At 35.7% G+C, this 18,499-nt stretch overlaps 2 protein-coding genes across 3 annotated transcripts in view; both read right to left on the reverse strand.

Annotated features, from left to right (window-relative positions):
- Positions 1-1,858: 1,858 nt before the first annotated feature.
- sms (spermine synthase) lies at positions 1,859-12,407 on the reverse strand. Its single transcript, XM_048166456.1, has 11 exons — positions 12,154-12,407; positions 9,415-9,535; positions 8,702-8,789; positions 6,029-6,093; positions 5,711-5,886; positions 5,454-5,608; positions 5,259-5,348; positions 3,877-3,991; positions 3,707-3,786; positions 3,504-3,619; positions 1,859-2,791 (listed from the first exon to the last, which is right to left on the reverse strand). Exons 1-11 carry the CDS (start codon positions 12,197-12,199, stop codon positions 2,761-2,763), a joined length of 1,083 nt encoding a protein of 360 aa, XP_048022413.1. The 5' UTR covers positions 12,200-12,407; the 3' UTR covers positions 1,859-2,760.
- A 2,944-nt stretch (positions 12,408-15,351) lies between these two features.
- The window catches only part of cnksr2b (connector enhancer of kinase suppressor of Ras 2b), a 51,585-nt gene continuing 48,437 nt past the window's right edge, over positions 15,352-18,499 (reverse strand). For both annotated transcript variants that reach the window (XM_048167033.1, XM_048167034.1), the window contains exon 22: positions 15,352-16,310. In XM_048167033.1, coding sequence (XP_048022990.1) covers positions 16,260-16,310 — 51 coding nt within the window. In that variant the 3' untranslated portion in view covers positions 15,352-16,259. The remainder of the gene's footprint in view (positions 16,311-18,499) is intronic.

The following is an 18,499-nucleotide window of genomic DNA, read 5'->3' on the forward strand; positions in this document are numbered from 1 at the left end:
TGAAGCGATATCTGCCTTTTATAACTTTAATGTAACGTCTGCTTTCTGGTGTAGCCATTATTGTCACTAATATCATTTGATGCTTTTTTAAAATTTTTATTTATTATCCCCGTATACACCCCAAAATATCATATTCCTTAACAGTTTATATATAGTATATATGGGTCAAAGACATTTAGATGTCAGTAGAATCAATAGAAATTTACAAAAGTGATTTTATATACATAGAAAGCACATTAAATGCAAGTAAAACGTCTACTTTTAAGGTTTCAAATGAGTTTTGAGAGAATAAAATGTCAAAATGTGGGTGAAATAATGTTCCATTGTCATTCAGTGTAACACTTATATTCATGTACAAACTGAAACAACATACATATTCTGACATGTACATATTAAAATATATAAAGTAATAAGTGAGCATACTACATTTTATTGCATTTTAAAAAAGTAAAAAATACTTGCTGACAAATGGGCAAAACCTAGGATAGTGGCAAAGTTTAAAAATGTAAAATTACAAGTAATTAGTCTTTAATATTTTTTTTACAACAAATTTGTGTTGTAAATATCCCTGACAAGATTGTTACACTGAATGACACTTAAATGGGTGTCTTCTGTAAAACATGGTAAAAATGTATATTAATGTATATTAAACAGGACCCATTCTGATGTACTGAAAAACAACAAAAATTCAAAGCTGCATTAAACATTTTAGTTTCATAGATTCAGTTTTGATGCTTGAAAACTTTTTTTTGTCCCATAATATATATATATATATATATATATATATATATATATATAAATACATACATACATACACATATTATATATATATATATATATATATATATATATATATATATATATATATATATATATATATTTATTATGTATATTATTTATAATATATTTTATAATAAAATGTCTCATTTGTCTTTTTGCATTTTTTTTTTCTTTTTAAATCATAAGGTTAATGTACTTGTTACATACAGAGGAGGTCGGAGACACAGGTACAGTTTACGATGTTTATTGAGACAACCAGAGCAGTGAGCAGGTGAGTGAAAGCAGATGAAGTTCGTAGACAGATGATATATCAAGACAGTGATACTTGACTTGATCTTCACACCAGGTTCGATGAAGGCAGACAGACATGGAGCAGACGCTACACAGAGACACTCACAGAGGATCTAGAAGACACACTGGAGACAGGTAAGTAGTCCGTAAGGTAAGCATTCAAGTTAATATGCGTTAATGAGAATGGCCAATGACTGAGTGACTGTGAGTGTCTTTTATATATTGGAATGGTGATGAGTGTCAGGTGCGTGTGATCAGTACTCTGGTGAGGGAGTGCGACGTGATTGGCTGGGTGCAGAGCCTGGCGTTTCTGTGACAGTACTATTATTATGCATTCTATATTAAGTATTATTTTGCATTCTATTATTTATTTTTTTGTCTATTATTGTGACTTCACAAATGCTAAATATATAGCACTGAATTCTACATGCATTTGTTGAATATTGCATACATTTTATACTGGTTGTTTTGCAATAAATGGAAAATAAAAAAGCAATTTCAAATGCAATCTAAATTTAAAAAGTGATTTGGACCAATCATTATGAAACCTGAAAGATTTTTGTGAAGGTTATTGAATTTAGACACTTGAAACTGAAAACAAATTTCCAGCAGTGTAAACATGTATTGCTTTGCAGTAATTATTTTGACATTAGTTATTATACTGTAGGTTTTGACAGCATTTATGATTGTGAATAGCTATGAGTAACAGCAGCAGTCACCTTAATAATGATTATATTAAATATTTTCATTGAACTGCATCAGAGAGAAGACAAAAAAAGAGATTTGATTTTATTCTCCTTAATTGCTTTAATAGATGATTATCACTCTCATCAACAGAAGTTTCTTCTCAGGGCAGGATCACTGGTATATGGTGAAATAAAATTAAATAAATAATATCAACGAAGCACCATAATATGGATAAAAGGCATGAATCTAAGTGGCCTACATTCAGTAAAAACTTCCTTCTTACTATAAAAAAAAGCAAAAACATTAAGCAGGGAAACCTACTTTGGACCTAGTTTGTGCTAATCATAAAAAAATTAAACATTCACAGTTCAGAAAAGAGAAAACGAAAATGAAAATTGCCACAGCAAGGACTTTTTTCCCTTTTAAGACATATTTAGGGGCTTCAATAGACTATTTGGTGAAATCCCATAATGTAACACTGCCAATAAACTCCCTGTGAAGCACCTTGAATCAAATCACACTCAAGCCACAAGTTACAAAAGGATGCTAAAAATTCAAACACAAAGGCCCAATACAAAGGAAAACTGTGGAGCTACAGTAAAACACAAAGAGCATTGTAAAATCTGAATCATAAGAGCAAATCCTCAAAGGCAGGAGTCAGAAATGTGTCTGGATACTTCACCACCCTCCAGGCTTCATTATCATCAGCAGTGTCACTCACACACCGCACCACAGCGCTCCCTGGAGGGCCCCATGCAAAACAACATCAAACCAACGCTGACAAACAAACAAAACAACAATCTCTGTCCAATTTTAAACACAAAAAAATGCAAATAGCCATGTCAAAAAGGAGAAGGCTGTTAATTTTTGGACGCGAAGAGACAGTAGAAACAGAAACAGTGCTAGGAGAGAGTGCACGCCTCTCCTCAGTGCATCAGAGGTGAGGGAGAAGTCTTCACATTCCGGCAGGACTTGGAGGAGAGAGTGGCGGAGGAAGAGACATTACTTCTTCCAGATGGTGTAAAACACCCATCTGAATCAGCAAGTTAAGGAAGAGAACATTCATGTGGGGTCAAAAGCTGAAAGGATGGTAAGCCATTTCTATTTATTAATTTACAGTAAAAAAAAAAAATTATATAATGTATATATAAAATGTATTACATTAGGCAACATTTGAAGTGGATCAAAAAAGTTCATCAAAGTTGTCCTAAGAACTAAGTTATCCTTAGAAGAAGGATTTAGGACAACTTTGATGATCCACTTCAAATGTTGCCTACTGTAATACATTATATATATTATATCACCCTCACGTCATTCCAAATCTGTAATACTTTCGTTCATCTTCGGAACACAAATAAAGATATTTTTTTATGAAATCTGAGAGCATTCTGTCCCTGCTATAAAGTGATTGAGTCTCTTCAGAAAATTTGGACTAAACTGCTCAATTCATATGGATTGGTTTTACAATCTCTTTATGAACTTTTTGAAGCGTGAACGTTCTAGTTGTGAAGGCAGTCAATGGAGGGACAGAAATCTCACAGATTTAATAAAAAAGATCTTAATTTGTGTTCCGAAGATTATCGAAAGTCTCACGGGTGTGGAACGACATGAGGGTGAGTAATTAATGACAGAATTTTCATTTTTGGGTGAACTAACCCTTTAATACCTTATTCACAGACATGTTTCCCATCCATGATTAATGTATTTCACCCTGAGGGATTGACCAGGTAATTTAAAAAGGATACAGCTCCATATATGAGGGAACACACACCACCTCTTTGGAAAAGTCCACTTTGCATGAAAGTCTCCCCAAAAGCTTTTCATATTCACTGAGCGCATCAGTCAGATTCGCACAATTACCCTGCAGGCAGAAAATAATATAATAACAGATTAAAGGAATGAAAAACAGCAAAAATTCAGAGCAATTTTAACTACATGCCCCCCTCACCTGGGTGAAATACTTTCCACTAGGGCGTAAAACTCTAATAGAGAGGTCAAGGATGAGTCTCAGGAATTCCCATGTGGAATCTACAGAACAAAACAGATCAAATTAATTGATTTAATATTCGTAAAACATGTAAGGCTAAGACAGAAATGTGTAGCTGCATATAAACTAACCCTCCTCAGGTGCTGTGGAAATAGGGACAGCTGTCAAGTCATTGATGACGTAATCAAACGTCTTCCCTTGCTCTGCAAACTTTTTAAGTACGGGAACACAGTCTTGAACCAAAATCTGAACCAAAAAAAGAAGAAATTACAAATCATTATTGTCATAGTGGGAAATATACATTCATTGTTAGCCATAAAAAAAACTGGCAGTTGCCCAGAGTTTGGGTAATTTCCCTCAACTGACTACATTGCACTTGTTTCAAAAGCAGGAAAGGGGCCTCATTGTAACTTCAAACATAAAATATGTTTAGCAACTGATAAATGAGAGAGAGAGAGAGCCAAAACAGAACAAGCTATTGAGAATGTGTAGAGACATTTATAATGTGACAACAAAAGATTTCTATTTTAAATAAACGCTCTTCTTTTAAAACTATTCATCAGAAAATCCTGACAAAAGTGTATGATGGTTTCCACAAAAATAAGCAGCACACCTGTTTTCAACATTAAAATAAAAATGTTTCTTGAGCAGCAAATTAGCATATTAGAATAATTTCTGAAGGTTCATGTGACACTGAAGACTGCAGTAATGATGCTGAACATTCAGATTTGGAATAAATAATATTTAAAAAAAAAATTAAAATAGAAAACAGTTATTTACTATGTTTTAAATGCCAGTGTAAGTGTAAGAGACTTCCTTCCAAAACATTTCAAACAATCTTAAGTAGGGCTGGGTAAAAAAAAAAAATCAATTTTTCAATTAATCGTTTTTTAAAATGTGGTCGATTCAAAAACGATTCTCAAAGGCCACGAATCGATTTTTTTTCCATATTTATTTCCGCAAACATTGAACGTAAGAATAACGTTAATCTAATTACGAGTCTTCTCCACTAGATGTCACCCTCTTATTTGCCTTGCGCGATGTCACCAAGGAGCGAGAGGCGAACCTGTCATTCATTCATTCAGTGCTTAAATGGCGGTTTCAGGTGCTTTGTCGACGTTGATGCCACCTTCACATAAAACTGAATCGAGAATCGAAAATCAAATCGATTTGAGAGCTTGTGAATCGAAATCGAATCGATCTGGAACATCTGAATCGATACCCAGCCCTAATCTTAAGACACCCACAGACTGCAAGATAATCACAGCAATTTTGGACCCAATTCTCGCCTTCCCACAATCCTAGGTAAAGTCATAATTGTCTTGATGGTTCTACAAATTATCTCATTAGATTTTCCTGTGGTGGCATTAAGAGTGATTGAATCTGCTCGGAAGAACGTTGGGGCCGCACCGATCTCAAATCATAAATATCCAACATATTGAATATTTACACGCACACACTCTGTAGATTGTCACATGGAACGAAACAATACCCAATCAGAAAGCTGAGTTACCTCATAACAATCTCCCTTCAAGTTATCTAAAACATTCCCACACGTCTTCCTCATGTGTTTCCGACATCCATCAATCACCAGCTCGTCAATGTAAATACTTAATTAAGGAAAGTAAATACCTAAAACCAGTTAGACAATACACAATACTGAGTAGTTTTCCATTTAACTGCAGTCAAATGTTAGCATAAAGGATATCTCAACCATGGTGATCATCTTTGGTTTGAGCTTCACCGCCTCATGGAGAATTCCTCCATCTCCTCCTCCCAGAATAAGTACCTCCTTTCCAGCATAGTGCTCTTTGCCGCTGCCCATAATGGCCTGAGTGTAGGGCAGATCGCTTTCTGCCAGATCTGACATTTGATCACACTAAATTACCACATACTCATATGATACAATAACCAAACTTCTCATGTATTTGAAATGAGTAAATAAACAAGACCCTTTTAACTTACTGACATCCCCGTTAAGAATAAGCATATTGCCAAACTGCTGCGAATGCAGGATTTTGATGTTCTGGTAGGGGGAATCCTTCTCGTACACAACTTCATCAATGTCGTACTCCATCAGCCTGCCGTCAGCCGTGGGCCAGTATCGGTCCACATCACTGCCTCGAATCAGCGCAGGGAGTCTGACAGGAAACATTCAGTTAAACAGATCACAAAAACGGTCCACAGGGCACATGCTTGGAATGACATGAGGGTTAGTAAACAATGAGAGAAGTTTTATGGTTTAAGGCAATTGATTCAAGATGGAAATAATGCTAGTTTCACCTCTTGATCCTTTGGATATTTCCATCCAGGAGAGCCTTCAATTTCTTCTCAAGTGCATTCAGTAGCTACAATGAAAGAATGGTCTTAATTATGACCTTCTGAATCAGGAAGAAACGGGAAGTAGACACATTCTAGAACGGTTGAATCACTCTTGCCTATTGGTTGATATGTGGTAAGCAGTGTTGGGGTAACGCATTACAAATAACTTAGTAAGTTATGTAATCAGATTACTTTTTTCAAGTAACACATTACTTTTAAATTTATAACAAAATATCTGAGTTAATTTTTCAAATAAGTAATGCAAGTTACTTTGTTTTCCCATGTATTGACTGACAGCTCTCCTGTCCCCATGTTGAGAGTAATCAAGGGTAAGTGCAGAGGTGATATGTGCGCTGTGTGTGAACATGATGGTTGTTGTAGTTCTAGGCTAAATGTGTGCATTCATCTCAGAATATTGCACAATTCTACATATTATATATAATTATATAATTTGTGTATTTAATCTCACTTTATTAACCAATGTCTTTGCTGCTGACCTGTGATGATCTAATACAACCATACTAATAAGCAAAAATGACTTCACATTTGTGATCAGCCTTATTCATTTCACTTTTGGTGTGGAAGGGCCTTTAGGTTTGCCAAAAATATAACTTTTCCTAGTTGAGAATAAGTAACACAAAAGTAATGTAACGCATTACTTTTCATAAAACGCAATTAGTTACTTTTTAGGGAGTAACACAATATTGTAATGGATTACTTTCATAAGTAACTTTCCCCAACACTTGTGGTCAGCATGCCATTCCCTTTCAGAAGTTTTTTTTTTTTTTTTTTTAAGAAATCTTATATTCAGAAAGGATGCATTAAATTGATCAAATGTGACAGTAGAGATATTTATAATAATGTTACAAAAGATTTTTTTTTTAAATGCTGTTCTCTTGAACATTCTGTTCATCAAAGAATCCTGAAAAATGTATCAGTTTCCACAAATGTTTCTTAAAGGTGCCCTAGAACTTCTTTTTAAAAGATGTAATATAAGTCTAAGGTGTCCCCTGAATGTGTCTGTGAAGTTTCAGCTCAAAATACCCCATAGATTTTTTTTAATTCATTTTTTTTAACTGCCTATTTTGGGGCATCATTAACTATGCACCGATATATAGGTTGCGGCCCCTTTAATTCTCGTGCTCCCCCGCTGAATGAGTTTGAGGCTATGCTCTGTGGCTAACAGCTAATGCTACACTGTTGGAGAGATTTATAAAGAATGAAGTTGTGTTTATGAATTATACAGACTGCAAGTGTTTAAAAATGAAAATAGCAACGGCTCTCTTGTCTCTGTGAATACAGTAAGAAACGATGGTAACTTTAACCACATTTAACAGTACATTAGCAACATGCTAACGAAACATTTAGAAAGACAATTCACAAATATTACTAAAAATATCATGATATCATGGATCATGTCAGTTATTATTGCTCCATCTGCCATTTTTCGCTATTGTTCTTGCTTGCTTATCTAGTCTGATGATTTTGCTGTGCACATCCAGACGTTCTGCCCTTGTCTAAAGGCTTGAACATGAGCTGGCATATGTAAATATTGGGGGCGTACACCCCGACTGTTACGTAACAGTCGGTGTTATGTTGAGATTCGCCTGTTCTTCGGAGGTCTTTTAAACAAATGAGATTTATATAAGAAGGAGGAAACAATGGAGTTTGAAACTCAGTGTATGTCTTTTCCATGTACTGACCTCTTGTTATTTAACTATGCCGAGGTAAATTCAATATTTAATTCTAGGGCACCTTTAAGCACCAAATCACATATCAGAATGATTTCTTAAAGATCATGTGACAACAGTCATTTTGAACTGTAAAAATATTTCACAATATTACTATTTTTACATGAAAAATACCCAATATATAAATATAGACTTCGTAGTGTTCAGTAAAGTGTGATTATGTGATTATGTAAATATTGCATCCTATAGTTATCAAGTGACAATGACTCCATCCTTATAATCAGATATCCCAGTTTTAAAATAAAGAAATAAGCCACAAGAAGCCATGGTTTACAGTGAATTTATAACAGCTAAGGGGCACTGTTAGGCATGACAAGGAGTGGAGTTATTCCATATATACAAATATTAAAGCAGTAAAATCACTAAAAGCCTTCCTTCTGCTGGAAAAAAATAGCGCCTGATCATGAACAGCAAGGACACGGGAAAACCCTCTTAACTGTATCGCAGCTGACATTCAAACTGATTATTTAATATGAACATAGAACTGACCTGAAGGAAAATGCTATATAGATGCAGGTAATACAAGCTTCAGTGAACAGTATCGATGAGAACAAACATATGTTTATGTTGCTAAGGGTGTTGTGCAGTGAAACATAAAACCGTTGGGTGAATAAAACACAGCTATTATTGACCAATCAGGATTAAGGACTGGAACAATAGAATAAGCAACAGTATAGCAACTGTAAACATAAAGCAGATATTGTCAATCGCTTTAAATGCTACAAGTGAATTTAAGCATAATGTCCAGTATGGAAAATAGATATTCATTTTGAGATTTGATAAAAAAAAATGTGTTTTAAAGATTAACTTGAACTTGAAATGAAAAAAACTCTAATATGCATATGGTACTAGTATCTCTATCACCTACATTCTGTTAACTCACATTGTCCACTTGCACTACATCATCCCCTTCAAGACACTGCAGGTCAAAGGTCACCAAACCATGGGAGTGCATTCGTAAGATGGCAAACCTGATACAAAGAAAATACAGAAGCATAATTAAAAACTCAAAACTGCAGTCAAAAACTTTACTAAAAAGTGATGTGGCGTTCAGGTCAGATTCATCCCAGCTTAAGCCTAAACAAAGCCCCAACAGCTGTGTTTACAGCAAGCCACACACAAAACAGGAAGTGAGAACCAAAGCCTTTAGATCAGATTCACAAAGCCACTAAAATGACCCTGCGCTCTACTAAATGCTGTCCTTTGTTGCAGAGAGGATGCACTTAACTGACCAATCAATGGTCATCCTAAAGAGTGCCTGTCTGAACACTGGAGCACACCTGGTGTTTTTTAGTAGAGTGTGTGTGTGGTCAGTCATCATTATTGTCAGTTAGGTTCAACATTATGCTTAGCTGTTACAGAGCAAAAATGAAAACACTCCATGGAATGGCCCGATGGAAAGGAAACTCCTCTCTTTTTCCCTCATTTACAGTGTGAGCCACTGCAAACACATTCACCATAAAGAGAGGGCGATTACAGCATCATCCATGATTCAAATTCCGGTCCCTCCCTCTTCAGCTCAACAAAACCTAGTTTTACATACTGTGGCATGTTGTGAAAGACTGATGTAAAGACATTTGAGGCAAATGTGCTCACCTGCCATTCTTGCCTACAAAGGTTGCCAGATATCCATGTCCCTCAGAGTCGTGGACATTCTCTGTCATTTCCTGCTCTTGAAATATAGACTGCAGGCCACGCACAGTCGCAGAGACATCAGCTAAACAGAGAGAGGGAAAACAGATTCATTTAACCTACACCTCAAAAGCCCCAAAAGATTTTTACTGCACACAACTCAACTTATTTGCACATTTAATGTTTCTAAAAATACTTAAAGGGATAGTTCACCCGAAAATGAAAATTCTGTCATCATTTACACACCCTCATCTTTCCAAACCTGTATGACCCTCTTTTTTTCATTAGTGGAATAGATATTTTGAGAAATGTCTGGGTTTTTTTTGTTTTGTTTTGTATTTTTACATACAATGGAAGTCAATGGTAACCAAAGTGTTTTGGTTACCAACATTCTTCTATTTATGTTCTTATATTCTTTTGTGTTTCAAAGAAGAAAGAAATGAATACAGATTTGGAACAATATGAGGGTTAGTAAAAGATGACAAAATTTTCATATTTTCTTTTTTGAGGGAGCTATACAACTTTGGTCACTATTCACTTGCATTGCATCTTTTCTCATACACTGAAATAAATGGTGACTGACAGTGTCATTCTGCCTAACATCTTATTTTAATTTCCACAGAAGGAAGTAAGTCACATTCGATTTGAAAAGCATGAGAATATATATATATATATATATATATATATATACAGTACAGTCCAAAAGTTTGGAACCACTACGATTTTTAATGTTTTTAAAAGAAGTTTCGTCTGCTCACCAAGGCTACATTTATTTAATTAAAAATACAGTAATATTGTGAAATATTATTACAATTTAAAATAACTGTGTACTATTTAAATATATTTGACAAAGTAATTTATTCCTGTGATGCAAAGCTGAATTTTCAGCATCGTTACTCCAGTCTTCAGTGTCACATGATCCTTCAGAAATCATTCTAATATGCTGATCTGCTGCTCAAGAAACATTTATGATTATTTTCAATGTTGAAAACAGTTGTGTACTTTTTTTTTTTTTCAGGATTCCTTGATGAATAGAAAGTTCAAAAGAACAGCATTTATCTGAAATACAAAGCTTCTGTAGCATTATACACTACCGTTCAAAAGTTTGGGGTCAGTAAGAATTTTTATTTTTTTTGAAAAGAAATTAAAGAAATGAATACTTTTATTCAGCAAGGATGCATTAAATCAATCAAAAGTGGCAGTAAAGACATTTATAATGTTACAAAAGATTAGATTTCAGATAAACACTGTTCTTTTGAACTTTCTATTCATCAAATAATCCTGAAAACAAATATTGTACACAAATATTTTGTACAATTGTACACATTAAATGATTCTTGAGCAGCAGATCAGCATATTAGAATGATTTCTGAAGGATCATGTGACACTGAAGACTGGAGTAATGATGCTGAAAATTCAGCTTTGCCATCACAGGAATAAATTACTTTGTGAAATATATTCAAATAGAAAACAGTTATTTTAAATTGTAATAATATTTCACAATATTACTGTTTTTTACTGTATTTTTAATTCAATAAATGTAGCCTTGGTGAGCAGACGAAACTTCTTTTAAAAACATTAAAAATCTTAGTGGTCTTTTGGACTGTACTGTATGTAAATTTTATATATATATATATATATATATATTTATTAATTCAATTTTTTTTTAATGGTAATGGGCGTGCCAAAAGGCCAGGGCATGAAGAATGGCCTTTACCATATAGGTCATGAAAGCTGTTTGACAGGGTGTGGGGAAGGGTTAGAGGTTAGTTTCTGTTGTAGCAATTCATCTTTCGGCCGTCCTTCTTTCGGCATGCCCATTAAACCGACCTGCAGCTATCCCAGTCTCAGAGGGTCTGCGTCTGTCCATTACATAGAATTAATTTAACTGTGGGATTCAGATTTATCTTGAATAACTTTAAACAAGCAAAATCTGCAGAAAACAACCCAATCCATATTGATTCCTATCCATTCTATAATTTACAAAGGGTAAATTGTACCACATCGAACTGTAGCAGTACATGCATCTAATGTAAATCTAAAATAATAATACATGATACTCTGCACCCTGTGACCCTGGTCAAAAAAAGATACAAATGCAGTATGCAAGTATGGAAAACTAATCTTATCGGTTTGCGATATTATTAGCCAGTGAAATAGACGCACGACTGGCATAGGAGCTGACACACATTCAGAGCTTGTCAACGTACAGAAAACATTAATCGTTCAAAAATGCCATACATGCATGAGACTAGAACCTCCAACCTGTGCATACATAATAATATGCCATTTATAATTGGGAAATGTTTGTTTTAGTATGCACTGCGCGGCTAGCTCGCCTGCTAGAGCATATATGTGCACATATGAGCTCCATTCAAATACATTATACAGAGCCGACGCCAGCTTCGGAAGACAACCGACATTAGCCTCTGCTAACACCGCTATGCTACCCCCTAGAAGGTCATTTATCAGATCAAACGTCAGGAGGATATGCACAACAGTAGAAGCTTTTCTCTCGACTGCAATGACATGCATCCCGCGATAGTCTAGGCAATACAGCAGTGGGACTGCAGCCTCGCTACTATTATAGAGACAATAAATCGCTTACAGGGCAGTTGCGAGGAGGCCCGTATGTCTGCAGCGCAACACGAGCCCCCCTTCTTCTCTTCCACTCGCCCCTTCATTCATTTCACTGAAATTTACCTGGCGCACGGAGCTTGAAGTCAAGGGTGTAATGTAGCACTGCCATGATGGGGTAAAGCCGTCTGCCATGCCTGGATGAGGCAGCCGGTGGTGAATCGGTGGAGAGTCTGTGGTGACAGAGAGACAGAACGTGCACGCCGGAGGGAGGGAGGTGTGTGTTGTGCGCACCGAGCTCTGTTTGTCTGTCTCTCTGCAGTCGAGCTCGGAAGTGGGTGGTAGTGCTGGGGAGTTTGATTCATCTCAGCGAATCGAATCTTTTTCCATCCGTTTATCAATCAAGAGATTCGTTCACTATTTCTTTTTTCCCCAGGTTGAAAACTCAATTAAAACTGTTACTAAACATATACACAGCAAACACAGAATGTTCTCTTAAAGTTCCAATCTGGTTATATTTGTGACCCAAATAAGAATGTTCTGGAAACGTTCTATTTTTGTTCTTTTTTTTTTTTTTTGGTGACAGCCAACATACACAAACGTTTAATGGTTATTTTATGGTGTCTTTATAAAAAACAATAAAAATAACGTCCCCAGAACCTTCTGGAAGCTTATTTTTATTGTTCATAGGCTACATGGCCCAGACCTAATCATAATCTAATATATAGGTATACCTCTTACATCTTGCAATAAAAATAATAATCAGTCAAATAACTTTTACATCAATTGCCATTTTCATTAACACGTCTTCTACAGCTTTAGCTTTATGGAAATTAATCAAAATATATCATTTACATATATTTTACTTAATGTAGACTTTTCCAAAATCGTTAATTCGTTAAGTTTTAAGTGATCGACGTCTGATACTGACCTTTACAACCAAAAATAAACGTTGAATCGACGTCTATTTGTTATCTGTGAAGCGACCAAATTAAAGGGTTAGTTCACCCAAAAATGAAAATAATGTCATTTATTACTCACCCTCATGCCGTTCCACACCTGTAAGACCTTCGTTCATCTTCGGAACACAAATTAAGATTCAGCGAGGCCTGCATTCACAGCACATTTCCTCTCTCGTGATCCAGAAAGCTACTAAAAACATATTTAAAACAGTTCATGTGAGTACAGTGGTTCTACCTTAATATTTTACAAAGCGACGAGAATACTTTTTGTGCGCCAAAAAAACATATTTTTGATTAAATCCGATGGCTCAGTGAGGCCTCTATAGACAGCAATGCTACTGAAACTCTCAAAGTCCATAAAGGTACTAAAAACATATTTAAATCAGTTCATGTGAGTTCAAAAAACAAAATAACGACTTTTCAACAATATAGTGATGGGCTGATTTCAAAACACTGCTTCGGAGCTTTACGAATCGAATCAGTGACTCGGATCTCCTATCAAACGGCTAAACTGCTGATTCAATTCGATTTTTAAATCGGCCCATCACTATATTGTTGAAAAGTCGCTTTGTTAAATTAAGGTAGAACCACTGTACTCACATGAACTGTTTTAAATATGTTTTTAGTAGCTTTATGGATCTTGAGAGAGGAAGTATCATTGCTGTGAATGCAGGCCTCACTGAGCCATCGGATTTTATCAAAAATATATTAATTTGTATTCCAAAGATGAACGAAGGTCTTACGGGTGTGGAATGACATGAGGGTGAGTAATAAATGACATTATTTTCATTTTTGGGTGAACTAACCCTTTAAGCGGCCGTTCACATATCGACCGCGCCGCTTCTTTCCAAAGCGCAGGCGCTCCAAGCATCTGTCGTTGCTATGCAACCATGAACCGCTCTCTCCACGACGACGAGGACGTTTCAGCAAAGAATAAATTGATTTCTAGCCCTTGCATTAGCTTTACTACTAGATATATATACGGAGACGAGATAAAAAACCCACTCTGTACAGCTATGATCATCTGGTCAGTTGAGCTTTCGATGTTTTGTTACAGAAAGGCCGAAGCTGCTCAGTTGGTTCTTGTCACATGACCGGCATGCGGCATTCTGAAAAGTTGAGAATCTTGAAGCGCCTGGAAAACCCACCGCGCCGCTTCCATTATGATTCCATTACGTCGCTACATTTGAAATAACGAATTTGAGCGTGAAAAAGACACGATATGTGAACGGCCCCTAAGTCTTATTAATCTTTGTTCAAATTTGGGTGTCTACAAATCTTCTATGGGAATCCCACTTGATTGTTAATTTAAACATATACGCGTTTAAACAGCAGACAACAAAGCAGATCTATCATTTTCCTTCATTTTGTAAACTGCTGGGAAAGACATAAATAAGCTGTTTTTTGGGTACTGTTTTGTATTCAATTTAGCTGCAAATAATCTTGGAATTACAATGTAGTCTACAATTGTGCCATAACTGGAAACTGAAACTATAAAGGCAGTAAAAGCCAGAATTATTCGTACTGAACAATGATTCAGTGCATGGAAGTGAACACTAAAGATTAGTTCAATAACATCGATTCGTGGGAAGAGTGGGCCTGAAGCATCAAACCCAGTTTCACATCACACATGTGGCGTGACATGCTGCTTATCGTCATAGCTGTGGTGTGGACAGTGCTACTCTTATATCTTTAGAACCATATCTTTATCATTATCTTTAGTTATCGTTCTTGGTGTGAACAGGCCTTAAGGCCTGAACAACAAACAAACAAGCCCACATGAGAAAAAGTAATGCAAAAGTAACTTACTCTTCATAAAAAGTAACTAAGTAATACAATTATAACACAATATTGTAACTCATTACTTTTAAAAGTGACTTTCCACAACACTGGTTCTATGGTAATTCTGCTTGAGCATGAAACCGCACTTTATACTTTCCTCTCAATACAGACGTTTAGTTTTGGTTTTCTGTTTTTGTCACCCAAGGGCAGACAGTGCTCATATTTTAATGAAAACCTCTCTCACCATGCTCTCAATAGAAGTGCCCTCATAATGCTGGCTTTATTCCAAGCATTTAATTGCCAACTGAACTAGACTGGGTAGCACGTTTGTGGTCATGTGCACTGAATGCATATGATAGGCAGTGCCTGAATATAAGTTACTGTAAGTACAGCCCAGCTGTCATCATCAGGATATCAGCAGTAATTTAAGATATTACACAAAGCCCAAACATCATAAAATCACATTATTTTAGAAATAAAATAACTGTATCCACTGTACTGTCCTGATGGCCCAACCATCCAAATATATAGCCATAAAAATAAATCAAAGCGTTCACACAAGTCATATTGGAACTTAAAATAATGTCAAAACATCAAACAATTTATTGATAAAATTACTTTTTTTGGAGATACTAGAACACTGGTGCTTTCACATGAAAGTTTCATTTTGTTAAAGATCTTTCAGGAACACATTAAAAGGGATTTACGCTTGCCGTTATCTTCAGATAACACATAGTCCAGCTTACAAAACAATGTACAAACATCTCAATAAATATCATGCTTACAAAAATAGACAGTGTCAAACTAATTAATCGTTTTAGTTCAACATTATTGCAAGAACCTTGCTGCTAGGGTGCAAACGGTCAGAATATTACAACATACATTATTTACAACAAACTTAGGCTTTCAACACACACCCGCACACAGACACGCAACCATTACATCCTGTCAATTCTCCTCTTACAGTCATAGTAACATTTACCATTGAAAAATGTTAGTTTCAGTGAAGCTGGAATTAACACTCTCAGTTAAGACACATCACAGACAGAAAATCTATTAACCAGACAATGGCCATGCAAATCAGATTTAGAACAAAATAATTTCTTTATCAGTAGTTTTATTCTTTCCCTGTGTTTTTTAGTTCAGTCATGAGAGACTACTGTAGGGTAGAGTTCATTGGAAGTGCAGTTATTTGGCCCCAGATGGAAACCATTATTACAAACACAAATAATTCAAAAAGAAAATAGAACTGTACATAGAAAATAATGCCAATATTAGCATGTGCAATAAATAGAGCAAAGAAAGGGAGTGCAACGAGAGGAAATTCATGAACGCTGTAACAGAGTAAAAGAATGAGAAATATTCCTTACGAAAGATGTAGATGTTTGATAAAAGCGACTAAGATGAACCCCCTAGGGAAAGAGAGTGAATCTTTTTTTAGCAGATATGACTGGTGCTGTGCCCTGCTGCGTTCTCTTCTAACTCTGGCTACACATCCCGATGGATGATCTTAGTTTCTGCCTCTTGAAGAGGGATGTCCTGTCAAAACAAGACATGGCGATTAATGATGCATATTAAATTATGCAACACACGTCTGTGATCATAAGAAATAAAACAAAGACTTTTTTTTTTTCAATGCTGAAAGCACAAAGCATTTGATGAGCAAGTTGATGTGCAAATGTTCAAAAATTGTGAAATATAAATGCCCCTGGTAAAATTAAAAAGAAAAGTAGTGCATTTAAAGCTGCCCAACAGAAGCATCATGGCATCTTCCACAAAAAAAGTCTTTGATCAGTTTATTTGAGTTTCACCCACTGAAGATCACTTGCTTTAAACAGAATATTATGTAATAATCTACCAATGCATATGCCACTCGAAAAACAACAACAACAAAAAACACCTTTTTTTCCACAGGGGAAAAAAAAATCTTTTTTTAAAGTTCAGATGTTGATTGGTGTATTTTACAAATGGGAACACTATATAAAACCTATATTAAAGCTGCTGTCCGCAACTTTTTTTGTGTTCAAAATGTACAAAAAATAAAAAATAATGAGAATGTACAACATGAATCCATTTTCCAAACCGTGTTTTTGTCTAACCCTGAATCATTATGGTACACTTATAATAAGTGTTTATATTCAGACTATTTCAGACCAGACTGGTAGGACCCGCAGCAGAGAATCACAGTAACTGCGTGACTCGCCATAGACATACACAGAGAAAAGTAGCTCCGGTTACAATGTTCTTCCGCAAGACGCGTGCAGTTCTGTTTATTAAAGGGATAGTTCACCCAAAAATGAAAATTTGATGTTTATCTGCTTACCCCCAGGGCATCCAAGATGTAGGTGACTTTGTTTCTTCAGTAGAACATAAATGATGATTTTTAACTGCAACCGTTGCAGTCTGTCAGTCTTATAATGCAAGTGAATGGGAACTCTTGTAAATAAGAGTCGAAAAAACTTGCATAGATAAATCCAAATTAAACCCTGCAGCTCGTGACGACACATTGATGTCCTAAGACACGAAATGATCGGTTTGTGCGAGAAAGCGTATTTATATAAACAGTATTTATATTATTTTTTACCTCTAATACACCACTATGTCCAACTGCGTTCAGCACGCGCTTAGTGAGGTCTGATCGCGCTCTGACAGCAGCAGTGATGTCTCACGTTTATACTTCAATGAGTGCCTGACATCACTGCTGCTGTCAGAGCGCGATCAGACCTCACCGAGCGAATGCTGAATGCAGTTGGACATAGTGGTGTTTTAGAGGTAAAAAATGATATAAATACTGTTCGGTTTCTCACACAAACTGATCGCTTCATGTCTTATGACATCAATGTGTCGTCACGAGCCGCAGGGTTTAATTTGGATTTTTCTGTGCAAGTTTTTTCGACTCTTATTTGATAGAGTTCCCATTCACTCGCATTATAAGACTGACAGATGGCAACGGTTGGAGTTAAAAATCATCATTTGTGTTCTGCTGAAGAAACAAAGTCACCTACATCTTGGATGTGCTGGGGGTAAGCAGATAAACATCAAATTTTCATTTTTGGGTGAACTATCCCTTTAACTGCTAGAGGGCCAAAAATCGCAGACTGTAGCTTTAATAAATGCCATAAATGTATTGTTCATTGTTAATTCATTAAAGGGTTAGTTCACCCAAAAGTGAAATTTCCGTCATTAATTACTCACCCTTACGTCGTTCCACACCCATAAGACCTTCGTTAATCTTCGTAACAAAAATTAAGATATTTTTGATAAAATCCGATTGCTCAGTGAGGCCTCCATTGCCAGCAAGTTAATTTACACTTTAAATGCCCAGAAAGCTACTAAAAACATATTTAAAACAGTTCATGTGACTACAGTGGTTCAACCTTAATATTATGAAGTGACGAGAATACTTTTTGTGCACCAAAAAACAAAATAACGACTTTATTCAACAATATCTATCAACAATATCTTGTTTACTGAAATCACGTGACTTTGGCAATTTGATACATGCTCTGAACCACTAATTCGAAACAAACGATTCGTAAAGCTTCGAAGCTTCATGAAGCAGTGTTTTGAAATCGGCCATATTGTTGAATAAAGTTGTTATTTTTTTTTTTTTGGCGCACAAAAAGTATTCTCGTCGCTTTATAATATTAAGGTTGAACCACTGTAGTCACATGAACTGTTTTAAATGTGTCTTTAGTACCTTTCTGGGCATTGGAAAAGGAAATGAT

The sequence above is a fragment of the Megalobrama amblycephala genome, linkage group LG18 (genome assembly GCF_018812025.1).
Source record: "Megalobrama amblycephala isolate DHTTF-2021 linkage group LG18, ASM1881202v1, whole genome shotgun sequence".
Classification (NCBI taxonomy): Eukaryota; Metazoa; Chordata; class Actinopteri; order Cypriniformes; family Xenocyprididae; genus Megalobrama; species Megalobrama amblycephala.

Coding starts and splice junctions, on each gene's coding strand:
- sms (XM_048166456.1), bottom strand. CDS start 12,199: ATGGCAGTGCTACATTACACCCTTGACTTCAAGCTCCGTGCGCCAG. Junction 6,094..8,701: donor ATGTAGTGCAAGTGGACAAT/GTGAGTTAACAG, acceptor CTTTCATTGTAG/CTACTGAATGCACTTGAGAA. Junction 5,349..5,453: donor AGATGATCACCATGGTTGAG/ATATCCTTTATG, acceptor TTAAGTATTTAC/ATTGACGAGCTGGTGATTGA.